Here is a 13,276-nt window from a genome sequence, read left to right as displayed (position 1 = left end):
TACATACTTTTCACAAAGCTCCTATCTTCTATATTCCAACTATCCCTCCTCCTCAAAACCCACAACCAGAGCACCCACTATTCTAGGAGGCAAAGCCCATACACAAGTTCTGTGGAATCTGGGAAAATTGTGTGTTAGTTTGTTTTTGTGTGTGGTTTTCTAACTACATCATCAATGACAGGAAGAAGTAATTACAAAACAGGAAATTAACAACTATTTATATATATTTGTAATGTAGCAAGACTCATTGTCATGTATTCCAACATTAAGTTAGGGACCAAGGGCCGCAAAGTGCCTAGCGCACAAGCTAAGCCAACTCCCAACCTTGTACCTTGTTCCACTCCCCCAGCATACCTCCATCCTCCAAAACTCCAACTACTCCAAAGGTCACAGTTGTGACAGGTATATATACACTAAGCAGGTATGTATTGTATATTATTTGTAGCTACGTGTATATACTGTACAGTTATCTATTAGTGGTGGCTGATGATGTTATCCTGTGGAGTAGATTAAGGAAAGTGCTGTGTGGCATGAAAGTTCAAACAAATCTGAGAATGAAGAAAGTCCAAAAATGTGTATTGTGAGAACAGTTGCTTGCATTCAGCTTTGGACAAATGAGAGAATAGAAGTCAGCTCATTTCTACACACTAACTATGTACAAATAATGATAAGAATCAGCTTTGTGATTGTAGGGTAATCCTCATTTCACAATGGTCCTCCTCTGTCATCCCCTCCACAACCCTCTGCAGGCCAGCCAGCATTTCAGGTATTTTAGGTAAAAATAGACATTTGGCATATTGGAAAGCTTGAGACCAGCATCTTCAGCTAATTGAAAACCCTGGGTGTGATCCTGCCCAAATCAGCCCATAGAGTTCAGTTCAAGCCCTAATGCAATATGTGTTCCATACAGTTCAAAATAGTACAGTAGAATTGGTTTGAATGCATCTCCAACAAATCTGTCTGACTCAGCCAGTTCTTCAAAGTGTTAATGGTAATGTTGCTTGGACTAGCCAACTTGAAGTCCATCCATATTTGGGCATTGAACATGGACTGGTTTAACCATATCTACAATGGCCGAGAAGATCGTGATGAGAGTGAACTTGAGCTCGCACCAAAATCGAAAACCTCTGGCCTCAGGCCCCACAGCCACAGTCCAGAAAGCAACGCCGCTAAAGAGCGACAGAGATGCTGTAATGTGACTTCATCCAGTTCCTAGATAAACAATTGCGTCAAAGGTTCTTGGCCCGATGGAGTTGAATACCTAATATTAGGGGAGGATTAAAAAAAGGTAATAGACTAACTGCAAGCAGTCGCAGCAGGTGCAGAGAGTCAAGGAAATAATGTACTTTGCTAGATGGAAAAGAAGAGCAGCGGATGCGAACGTTGTCAGCCGATTGTTCCCGTTGTATATTACTGTCGAGAGAGACGGCAATAATCTGCGGTCTATCGATCAAACTGTAAAGCGGTGCACCAACACCATTCCCGAAATCGGAAATCGGATGACTAGATTGCCTTGTTCGGTTCGCAGTATGTATATCTAAATATCGAAAGCTCTCCAATGCCCGTCCATATTCCCTCTGCTATTATCACTCGACGCTCATGACTCATTCCGCAGACCCTCTCTCTTTACCCCCACCCTTTGTCGTTATCGAGGGCATCGACAATGTCCGCACCATAGGCACCTTTGCTCGATCTCCCAGTGTCAACATCAAGCCAGCTCTCATCTATCGTGGCGGTGACCCCATGAAAATAACAGAGAGAGGGAAAAATCAGCTTCGCGAACTCGGAATCACAACCGTCATTGACCTGCGCTCAGACCGTGACCCTGACCTTGTTCTTGGCATCAAGGACGTCCAATGGGTCTCGGTTCCTCAGGAGGAGAAAAGCGCTGAAGATCCTTTGAAGACTACGGAGAAGTGACGCTCTCTACTGCTTTTCTGTATACACCAACTGACAACCTACTCTCATCAGGCTCAGAGGCTATGAAACGGACCCGTTGCAAGTCAGTTATGCCCGCTCGAGAAAGTGTAAATGTGCTAATAAATAATTAGGCATTCGTCGCCGCATACACCGGTGTACTGAAAGGAGCGGGACCTGTCTTCGAGCTTTTCTTCGCACATCTCAGAGACAAACCCACCGAACCAGTTCTAGTCCAATGCTCGGGTGAGTCCTTTCCTTCCTTCCTTCTGCGCACTTGTATAACTACTTTCAACTCAGCCGGAAAGAACAGGACTGGGATAGCAATTGCTCTGCTTTTGATGGTATGGCGACCTCTCTCACTCTGTATGTCATAGGTGTAAGCTCCCCATCCTCGTAGATCCTAGGTGTTAACGATGAAGACATCATTGACGATTACGCTCTCTCGAGTATTGGACTACAGGCTGCGCTGCCGATGTTGGTAGCAAAGTTCCAAAATCGTAGCCAGGCGTATCGCGAAAATCATAAAGGGTTGATGAACTTCCTGAGTGCAAAGTGAGCAAGCCTCGATCATAGCTTGGTTTTTTTTTTACTATGTCTCAACAATTCATTATTTGCTTTAGGGCTGAGACGATGAGGGCAACACTGGCTGTGGTGCGCGAACAATTCGGTGGAGCAGAGAACTATTTGACGACGCATACATCTTTGGGAATCACCGACATTGAAAACATTCGCCGGAACTTACTTACGAGCTGATTTCATGTATTAAACTAGGCACTAATCACAAAGCAAGCAAAGACATTTATTAACACATCATTATGGAAATTTTGATAAAATCTAAAAACGGATAACTGCTACTAAAAAATAAAGGAGCGCCACTCGTGAGTGTTATTATTAAGTACAGTCTATCATTTGGGAATCAACAGCGCCTGGTTGCGAACAGTCCCCGCCGCAATCAAATTCTTCAAAGCGGTTCTAATTTTGGCCCGAACGAAAGCTTGTGAGAGCTGCATCCATTTGAACGAGTCTCCTAAATTCATACGTTAGAAAGATCCTATGCTCGTACTGACAAGCTCAACTCACCACCAACGTCAGAGAACGAGTCATCTATACCAATCGCTGACTCGTCAATGTTTAACACACCCGCCCAGAGAGTTCGAACCAATGTCTCGTGCGTCGAAAGAGACGAGCAGGGCTTGGGTTCTTCTGGTGCGGCGGCACAGGTCTCGTTCGGAGGGGTCTCTGCACGACTGCGCTTTTGATGCTCTGTATAGAGATTCTGCAGGCTGGGTACGTCAAGTTTTCCCGAGGCATTGATCGGTAGACGATGAACAATGATAATCTCAGTTGGCGTCACAACAGTTCGGTGGCGAAGACGCCCCAACACCTCTGAGACATTCAACCACGCGTCACCTTTCATGACGACGAAAGAGACCAGGATTTGCGCTTCCGTTGCATCGGTTACAGGAATGACAGCAGCTTGAGCGATCGACGGGCAAACCTCGAGGATGCAGGTCTCAATGTCGGAAAGTTCAATGCGTTGGCCACGAATCTTCACTTGTCGGTCTTTTCTGCCGAGGAATTCCACAGTGCGAGTGGGAAGTAGGCGTACCATATCGCCTGATCGATACCATCGCGTCTGATTCCCTCGAGGAAGGTCAATTGTAACGAAGGCCTGTGCAGTCTTGTCAGGTTGTCCAACATAACCTGTGGAAACCTGGGGGCCGCTAATGAAAAGCTCGCCTGCTGCCCCGAAAGGAACAGGTCGGAGCTTATCATCCAAAACGACAACAGCGTTGTGACCGAATACTTTACCCAAGGTCGTTGGTCGGTAGAAGGGAATGCCAGGTGCCATGACGTCCATGAAGCACTTCACTGTACACTCCGACGGCCCGTAGCCTGACTGAAGCTTAGAGATACCAGTAGCCAGAAGGCAGTCGCGAAGTTGTGGAGAGTAGGCTTCGCCACCCAACATCAAAGTCTCTAGCGTCTCAAATTGTTCTCCTATGAGGAGCTTGGCCACCGTTGGTGTAAGCGAAGCAACTTGAATACGCATGCGCCGGATAACGCCAGGAAGGTCCTCCCGCAAACTTGCATCGGAAGCTAGGCAAAGACAGCCGCCTTGGGTCAAAGTCGTGAAGAAATCCTCCATTGATGCATCGAAGTGAACCGACGCAAAATTCAGGCAACGACGCCTTTCTCTGTGAGAATGGTCCCCACTCGTAAAAGCATCCAGGTTCGAGCGGCTAAAGCCAATCGGCTTTGGCCTTCCCGTTGTTCCAGACGTCATCATGATCCATGCAAGCGAACCAGGGAAAAGCGGTGGCTTGTATGGTGATGCGTAGTATGAACAAATGCGACCCACAGACACTGGAGACAGCACTGGTACAGGATAATTAGCGGCAGGCTTTGGTGATATAACGAGCTGCGGCTTGATATCTTCTATGATGATTTGCATCCGCCCTGTGGGACAGTCTGGAGAGATCATACAAAAACTGCGTGAAGAAGTAAGCAACGCTCTCAGAATTGGTCGTCGCCGATCGTACTCACCAGACACCAGCTTTGAAGCAGGCCAATACCGTTACCACAAGCGCAAGACCTTTCTCGAGATGAACTAAAACGGGTTTATCGCGATCAAGTCGCATAGAAAGGAGTTTTGACGCATAAGCAGATGAATGGGCGTCCAATTCGAAGTAAGTCAAGGATGTGTCGCGATCCATCTCTACAGCAAGATCGTGGGGCCGTTCGCGGACGTGGGAAGTGAACATCACCAATGCCAAAGACTGCAAGCCAGCGTCAGGATTTTTCATTATGACTTGCTCGATCTCTCCCGAAATCATGAAGTTGGCGGCCGCCAACTCTGTCTCTGGCTGTGTCAATGCCAGCTTAACAAACTGTCCGAAACGGTCCAGCATACACGCGACCTCTTCACTGGAGACAGCAGATCGATCATGTGAGGCCGAGACCTTGAAACCAGCGTGGCCAGGAGAAGTTTGGACTTGAATTGTCAATGGCGTTGCAGAGTCAAGGTTGGACACCTTGTGATGTATCCACATCTCCTCCTGCGAGATTTCAAAGACTGAATCAATAGCTTGGAATACGAAGTCGACGTTAGATAGAGCAGCTCTAGTTGAGCTTCCAGATGCCTTGACGATCGCGCCCGTCCCTACAATGCCATGGCCATGGGTAGTAAACAGTACATCTTGAACAGCTTCAACGAGGGCCTTGATGGTCGTGATCTTGGAGAAGTTGATTCTCAAGGGATAATGAGTGAGACAGGGGCCTATCATGTCCATAACACCCTCCACCGGTACATCACGACCAGAGGAAATGAGGTTGAAGACGACATCCTCGTCGTTGCTGTGCAAGAATTGTACAAAGCTCCACGCAGCGTCCATCAAAACACTATCCATCACCTGCAGCTTCTGCGACGACTGTGCCAAGTCGATGTCGAAGCTACGCGACACAGACCCGACCCCACTGTCTGGTAGAGACTTGGGCTTGCAGAATTTGGTAGGTTGGACCCCTTGCAGATATTCTCTCCAAAACGCGATAGATGCCTCGGTATCCGCAGCGCCGGCATACGCGACGAAATTATGCCAAGAAGGTCTGAGAGTCAAATGTCCCGAATATTCTTTCATCAAGTCGCTCAATAACAGGCGTATACTAAAGTAGATCTGGTGTCAGAATTTCAATTACCCAGAAGATGTTGTATCAACACATACCTCCATCCGTCAAACAATGCATGATGCGCGACAATGATCAGCTCTGAGGGACCTTCCGAGTTGCACACAAGCGTAAAGTTGAAAGCGACTCTTCCCCATTGATACCCCGCAACCGGGTCGAAATGGTCTCCTTTGACAACAGTAACAGAAGGCCCTTGTTTGAGCACTACTTGGACAATGGAATGGGCGGCCGTCATCAAGAACGCAGTGCGGAGAATCGGGTGCCTTGCCTTCAAGCTGTCCAGAACCTCCACGAATTTCTCGCGATCAATGTTTTGGGTGATAGCGAAGTGCATGGTGGACATGAAGCCGTCCTGCGTATCGGTAGGATGCAAAAGGACACCTTTCTGGAATGGGGTGGCTGGAATGACGGCGTCCACATCGTCAATGGCTATCCCGTGGAGCCTCAATTCGTTATCCATTGCTGCACTCTTGATAGACAACAACGGCAACGGTCGGGCAACGACACGAGCCGGTTCAGAGCTCTGGCTCGTGAGGGCCAATGCAACTTGGGCGATGGTCTGGAGCTTTCGAAGCTCAATAGGCGTCACACGGAACCCAGCCTTTCCAAGTATAGCTGCCAATCGAAGCGTACCGAGAGAGTCGGCTCCAAGATCAAAGAGGGAATTATGGATGCCAACGCGGTGGAGGGGGACTTTCAAGCACGAAGACCATATGGCCTGGAGCTCCTTCTCGACACTTGAAGTGGGCTGCACGATCTCTGCGCGGGTGACGAGCAAGTCTCCGACAGCGTCTGTATCTTCCTCCGAGAGCTCGTGGAAGAATTGCTTGATGGCCTTGCGGTTCAACTTCCCAGAAATGGTGTGCGGGAACGCTTCCACTGGGATCCACAGCGTGGGGACCATTGACTTGTGCAGCTTTGTGGCGCAGAACTCGGACAGGCGCGCGGCCTCGAGCTTACTGTCGGATGTCAGAGCAAGGGACATGTCATGGTGCGAGCCGATGACACTTTTGAGCGCGAGGAACGCGGCGAGACGAGAGCTACCACGGAAGGTGACGATATCTGCACATGTTGACCACGTGCTTTGGCCAGCCTGAAGGACTGCTTCAATCCCACCTAGGTTGATAAGATAAATAAAAAAGGAAATAATCATGATTAATGAATGAACATGTGGGGATGATGTCGTGATCTTAATACGGACCTAGCTCTATGCGATTTCCGTTGAGTTTAATTTGTTGATCACGGCGTCCTACGAACAAAAGGCGACCTTCGTGGTTCAGACTGCCATTGGATGTGTTACTAAGCGAAGCAGTGAATATATCTGTCAAAACGCGCTTACCGGCCCAGGTCTCCTGTTCTGTACATCCTGTACTCTTTTCTGAAAGGATCTGTGACATATGCTTCCTGTGATTTTTCTACATTCCCAAAATAGCCCATGCCCACAGTTGGCCCCGAAATGCAAATCTCGCCTACACATCCGACAGGAACGGATTCAAGAGAGGGGTTCAGACAGTAGACCCGTGTAGTTTTGTTCAGTGTAAGTCCACAGGGTGTCTCGTTCGACTCAGAAGAGCGCACTGGATTTTCTAACATGAAGCAACAGATAGTTTCGGTGGGCCCAAAAGCGTTACACACTGTCTTCCCTGCCTCGATCCATCCTAAATATGAGAGCAAGTTAGAGTGAAAGGAAGTTGCTGTGATACACGAACTCACGTTCGCGAGCATGGTGCCTGAGTGGTTCCCCGGTCATCACCAAAACCGACAAAGAAGGGAGTTCGGCTGGATCAAGTAAGGACGCCCTTGTTGGCGTCAACGTCAGCATCGTCACTTGCATGCTATTGACCACATCCTTAAGGTTTGCTTCGATTGCTTGGGGAGGAGCCATGCACAACGTTCCTCCCTGATACAGTGTCATGAAGATCTCTTCCGTGATCCCATCAAATTGGAGCTTGCATATCTGTCGTCAAAAGTAGTATCTGAGCGTTATTGAAAAGAATATGGAAGGTGGAGCACTCTACCTGGAGAGTTCGGGTCTCTGAAGTACGTCCGTATCCGGGAGTAGCTTCGACGATCCAATTTACCAAGTTTGAATGTGAGATCATGCACCCCTTTGGCAGGCCGGTAGATCCACTCGTGAGATTCACATATGCCAAAGTAGTATGAGGGTCTCCTAGAACAGGTCTATACTGATCCAGATGTTCCTGAGGGACGCCAAGCCAGAGCTGTTCCTCTTTATCGAGCGAAACAATGGAGCGCTCTAGAGACAGAGCAGCGAGTTTTGGGTGCAAACTGTCGAGAGTGAGCAACAGCTTGGAGTCAACCATGTTGACTGCATGTCGTATGATCGCGTCCGGTGCTTCGACGTCAATAGGGAGGTAAGCTGCGCCAGCTTTTAAGAGCGCATACATGGCGACTATGACGAATGGCGAGTGCTCTGAGAAGATGACGACGACGTCACCGGGACCGATGGCGTGATTTTTGGTGAGATAGTACGCGAGCTTGGTCGAGGCCGAGTCGAGAGACGCGTAGGTGTACAGTGGTTCACCCTGCCAAACAATGGCCACGGACTCTGGGCGTGAAATGACTTGACGCCTGAGGAGGTCTTGTGCAAAAGAATAACGAGTGGGGTCTTCTGGGTGCGTAAGACCGTTGACGTCCACGAGAGAGGGAAGACATTTTGTGAATTGATGTTCCTGTGGGGACATCATCTCGATATCGTCGCATAATATTGCAGGATCGTCGAGGAGCTGGTGAAGAGCGAACGAGAGATGCTGTAAGATATACCGAGCGTCATTTTTGTGGAAAGAGGAAGAACTGAATGCAAGAGAGAGCGAGATAGCCGATGAGGCTGGTGAGAACAAGACAGAAAGATGAAGAGCACTGTCGTCCTTTCGTAGAGGCAGACTTTGTGCAGGGATGGATTCTGAGCAAGATGTCTCAATAAAGCCGTATACACCACTCAGACCGAGTTCATCGGCGCGCTCCCATGCAAAGGGAGCGCGATACTCTATCTGACTGAGTATCTGATCGCAAGGAGCGGCAGCTGACGCCAACTGGACACGCCGGGGAACAAGCGCGACCACATGATTTGTCTTGCATACTATATGGAATGGATTTATCAGTCGTGTGGGTCGCACAAGTTAGAGAAAGCTCACGTTCGGCGACGATGACATCGTCTACGCCAGCATGGCGAGAAAGAACAAAGGACCAAGCTATGAGAGCTGCTTGTCGAAGGCGCGTGGGGTCAAGCACGGTGCTGCTGGCCGACAAGGACAGGTGGCAAGAGGTGTCAAAAAGTCGGGACGTCGCGTCTTCACCGAGGGCCACCTTGGAGAAGTCTTTGAGCAGCGGGCGCCAGTAGGTGTCAAAGTGAGCAGTGTTGTGAGGAGGGATCATTATCGTAGGGGGAGTTGAGAATATGACTGGAAAGTAAAGTTAACAATGGGTCGTGTGCCACAATTATAGGGTGTTATTCGGTCGTGTGCCAATATATTTGAAAGTGTTTTTTCAACTGCATCACGTCGAGAACGAATGCCAGTACGCGCCAGTTCGCGTTATGTTTTGTTAGTAAGTTAGAAGTAAGTCTATCACCCGTGCGGTGCCCAGAACCGAGAAGGTTCAAATCTGCGACTCACACGGACTGCCGTGTGGCTGTGCAGATCGATCTTTTAATCAAGTCGCGCTCCTTCTTGCGTACTGTAAGTCTTGTTCGCGTCCCTCAGTATGTAACATTTCTTCTGACACCCTTCCGTGTTTCAACTCCATCACTTCTGTCCATCCACCAAGTACCTTTCTTGTCTCTCCCACCCTTTCCCCTCTTACCTTACCATTCTCCTTTCCCTTTTTGCAGCGAGAAACTTGAAATGGCGCCAGCCAACGAACGCACACCCCTTCTCCCCGATGGGAACAATGAGCTCAATCCTGACCACCAATCTCAGCCTACCCCCGATGAGGAGCAACCCATCCTCGAAAGGACACCTCTGCAACTCGCTGCAATCGTAAGCTCTTCTTCGACTGTTATGCCTTCCTCTTTTCTCTCATTGATCCACTCCTTCAGATTCTCCCCATGTCAATCGGTGTATTCCTAGTCGCAATGGATGGCACCATTATCGTTTCTTCTTACGCAGCGATTGGATCCGACTTCAACCAACTCCAGAAGACCAGCTGGGTCGCCACCGGTTACATCCTCACCCTGACCAGCTTCCAGTACGTACTTCTATGTTCTCTTTCTTGTCGCTCCTCCCCCAATTCCAAATCCCAGGCCTTTGTATGGAAAACTGAGCGACATCTTTGGCCGGAAAACATGTCTTATCGCTGCCTATACACTCTTTGCATTGGGCGCTTTGTTCTGTGGCATGGCAAGAAGCATGAATGAACTCATCGCTGCAAGGGCTTTTGCTGGAATGGGTGGAAGTGGTATCTCAACGTAGGTGCTTCTCATTCTCACTATATCTAAACCTAAGAGGATTCCTCCAATAGCGTTGGCTCAATCATCATGTCAGATGTTGTTCCCCTCAGGAAAAGAGGTACTTGGCAAGGTCAGTCCTGTGTTCATTCTTGAGAATCACCCTTACAAAGCTTTCTTCAAGGTTTACAAAGCATCATGTTCGCAGTCGGTTCGTCGGCTGGTGCTCCCTTAGGTGGTATACTTGCTGACACAATCGGGTGGAGATGGTAAAGAAACTATACGCTGCATTGCTCCAAAAACGTCACTCATTCCACATAGGTCTTTCCTAATTCAGGTTCCCATCACCATGCTTGCAGTTTTGATCGTGTCGTTCGCTCTCCATTTGCCTGCCCAGACACTTTCCTCCACTTCAAGTACCTTCTTTGGCAAACTCAAGCGTATCGACTTCTTGGGAGCCTCCACATTGATCGTTGCCGTTTTCGCCCTCCTTCTTGCCTTTGATAGAGGTAGCACTGATTCCTGGAGCTCGGACGTCACCATCGCGTCGTTTGTGGTCGCAGCTGTCTTTGGAGTACTTTTCTTGGTCGTCGAATGGTACTGGGCCTCCGAGCCCTTTGCACCCAAAAGGATCATGACGTCCCGTGCACTCGTTGCCTCTTACTCAATCAACTTCTTCAGCACTGCGTCGATGATGACGATGATTTTTCAGTTGCCTCTCTATCTGCAAGCTGTACGTCAGACTACTCCTAGTATGGTCGGTCTGTGGCTATTGCCGAGTGTCCTGGGTGGTGTTGGGGGCAGTCTCATTGGCGGGTACACTATCCAGCGTACCGGAAAGTACTACTGGTTAATAGTGACATCATACACGGCGATGTGTCTCGGCTCCGCTGTGATCACACTCGCAACCGGTATTCTCGCGTTCTCAGCCGTTGGAATCATCTTTGGTATGTCGACTCTCGTCATATTCCCTTGTGGAGATACCCGCTAAGCGAAGCATCGAAACTTTAGGCTTGGTTTTCTCGCGTCTGGGTGGTGGTATGTCATGTTGCCATGTGCTCCATTGCATGATTAATTTTAATTAACATCTCACAGGTGCTGGGATCTCTGCGGGTCTTGTTGCGCTTCTTGCGAACGCCGGCCAACAGGACAAGGCAACTGCTACCGCTGGTATGACTTCCATTATTGACATGGAAGGACGTATCTAATTTATGTTTGACGAAAGTGTCATATCTCTTCCGATCTTTGGGGTCGCTCGCGGGTGTCTCTTTGGGCAGTACTATCATGCAGTATACCCTCCGCAAATCGTTACGTGAGCATCTTCAAGGATCTACTGATATTGACAAGGTATGAGAGGTTCCCCCCCTTCAAGCTGTTTCATGCATTTATATCATATCTGCTTCCACAAAAAGCTCGTTCGTCGCGTGGTTGAATCACTGTCGTACATCAACAAGCTCGAACCCAAGACACAGGCTATCGTGCGGAACTCATATGCTGACGGTGTCCACGCTGCAATGTGGCTGTCTGTTGTGTTGGTCGCATTCGCAGTTGTGTCAAGTTTCTTCTTAAAAGTCAAGCCGTTGGAAAAGAAGTAATTGGAATCGTTGGCCGTTTTTTTCTTTCGTCTCCCCTCAAAACGTCATTTGTTGTCGAAATTGTGGAATGCCTCATAAACCTCACGCTCCTTACTCGCACTGTACTCGCGTCGCTAGCATTGCACTGATCACTGCTCTAATAATATCTCACAGTTTTCTCGTTGTTCCCTTATGCCCACCTTCGTAGCCCGAATACCATTGCCCTGTTTACACGCATATAATAAGAACCATGAATAATGTTCTCGGTAACTGTAATGCCACATAGTTCGGGTTACAGCTGATGGGCTGAAAACATTGTAATGTGATGCTATCATCCATCCATCGGTTACTTTCCGTTTACAGTGAATACTTATTCGGCAGACCAAGGTGGTGAGCATTCAAAGTGATGCTATCGCTGGTTCCAAACTCTTTCGTTTTCCAATGATCACAGATGGCGGCATTTAATATCTAACACAAACTAGTATGATGATGTATATAACGCCGAACCACATGATTGGAGTTACCTTGAACGTCAAATGGCTAACTTTCACTGCCTGTCTGATGCCGCGACTGAGTTTAAACGTTTGAACGTTCGGCTCAGTGCAACTTGCGCTGCGTTTGAATTTAACATGGGTGTAACTCGCTTTGGGAGCTCGTAACATTAATATAATATTTGTGCCTTCTCTCTGCTGCCGTTACTACTGAGAAAATTTGACTGGGTACAGTCGATCAAAAATTGCCGTTGATAGCAGCCGCATGGTTTTTTTTTCAATTTTTCAAGTGTGTTTACGCTCGAGTCTGACTCAACGCCTACTGGTTGGGTGGCGATAGTCCTTCCATTACTCCCTACCGCTGCAAGCTTACTTGATGGTAGACGTAGAAGGAAGCCCTGATACAAAAGCCCGCCATTATGGATTCAAGGACAATAGGCGGGGATGACATTTTCCGAACAAACGCTGCAGCTTGCAATAATTGCGACTCATAACGCTCAAAGTTTGACAGGACTGACGTAACCATACGGGGATAATCGTACGAACGTCTTCTATTCGGCTCTGTGACCCGTAGTCATGATTCTCACTGGCTGGCAAGCTTCAACTTGAGTTTGATGATAGAAATGGGAGAAAGGTCGGCATTTTGTTGTTTCCTGGAGTGACGCTCTCGAGCGTATATAATTATGTAAGGACTTCTATTAACACAGAAGCCTGGCTCGTCTCAGCATCATGGATTTAGGTCAGGGTGATGAGGGAACTGGAGACTTCGCTCCGCGCCCATGACACGGCAATTGCGTTCAGATCACTCCCAACATGGCTTTATGCTGACCTCATCCAACATATGACAGTAGACATGTTGCAAGGGAGACCAATGGGAAGGAAGACTGGTAAATTCAGGGAAACTCCCATCACAGCCCCAAGCCCATCGCATTGCCCGGTCCATAAAGTCTCTTTCGCTTCGTCTTCGCTTCGTTCTCGCCTGAACGTGCTCATTCGATGGTGTGATAATTGAATCTGTCGACAATGCATACGCCGTGAGTCGCGACAGACCAGTGACTGGGCCTTCAAAGAACAATGAACACGAGAAGAGTCGCGTAAAGTCAGGACTTCTTCGCCGGGAAACAGACAACTTGGAGCGAACAGGCAGGCAGAGCAGACTGGAGTACGTACTATCACTCGATGGCATCCAGATATGATCACCA

The 13,276-nt window shown here is 48.4% G+C and overlaps 3 protein-coding genes across 3 annotated transcripts; 2 read left to right on the top strand and 1 right to left on the bottom strand.

Moving 5' to 3' along the window:
* Positions 1 to 1,599: 1,599 nt before the first annotated feature.
* On the top strand, positions 1,600 to 2,673 carry SERLADRAFT_439600 (uncharacterized protein; the record flags this gene model as incomplete). Its single annotated transcript, XM_007320010.1, has 6 exons — positions 1,600 to 1,916; positions 1,972 to 2,002; positions 2,052 to 2,163; positions 2,218 to 2,261; positions 2,318 to 2,472; positions 2,541 to 2,673. The coding sequence occupies 6 exons, from the start codon at positions 1,600 to 1,602 to the stop codon at positions 2,671 to 2,673; spliced, it is 792 nt and encodes a 263-aa protein (XP_007320072.1).
* Positions 2,674 to 2,721: 48 nt separating this feature from the next.
* Positions 2,722 to 9,099, bottom strand: nps7 (nonribosomal peptide synthetase; the record flags this gene model as incomplete). The annotated part of the gene is made up of 9 exons (XM_007320009.1): positions 2,722 to 2,947; positions 3,001 to 4,412; positions 4,468 to 5,583; positions 5,643 to 6,720; positions 6,806 to 6,903; positions 6,944 to 7,262; positions 7,318 to 7,561; positions 7,623 to 8,704; positions 8,760 to 9,099. The coding sequence occupies 9 exons, from the start codon at positions 8,998 to 9,000 to the stop codon at positions 2,826 to 2,828; spliced, it is 5,712 nt and encodes a 1,903-aa protein (XP_007320071.1).
* A 160-nt stretch (positions 9,100 to 9,259) lies between these two features.
* On the top strand, positions 9,260 to 11,819 carry SERLADRAFT_356845 (uncharacterized protein; the record flags this gene model as incomplete). The annotated part of the gene is made up of 11 exons (XM_007320008.1): positions 9,260 to 9,389; positions 9,455 to 9,602; positions 9,662 to 9,810; positions 9,866 to 10,030; positions 10,084 to 10,142; positions 10,194 to 10,278; positions 10,331 to 10,956; positions 11,021 to 11,047; positions 11,105 to 11,179; positions 11,235 to 11,356; positions 11,422 to 11,819. The coding sequence occupies 10 exons, from the start codon at positions 9,468 to 9,470 to the stop codon at positions 11,602 to 11,604; spliced, it is 1,626 nt and encodes a 541-aa protein (XP_007320070.1).
* Between the last annotated feature and the right edge of the window lie 1,457 nt (positions 11,820 to 13,276).

This window comes from Serpula lacrymans (genome assembly GCF_000218685.1).
Source record: "Serpula lacrymans var. lacrymans S7.9 unplaced genomic scaffold SERLAscaffold_9, whole genome shotgun sequence".
Lineage (NCBI taxonomy): Eukaryota > Fungi > Basidiomycota > Agaricomycetes > Boletales > Serpulaceae > Serpula > Serpula lacrymans.
This window is presented reverse-complemented; position numbering and strand designations above follow the sequence as displayed.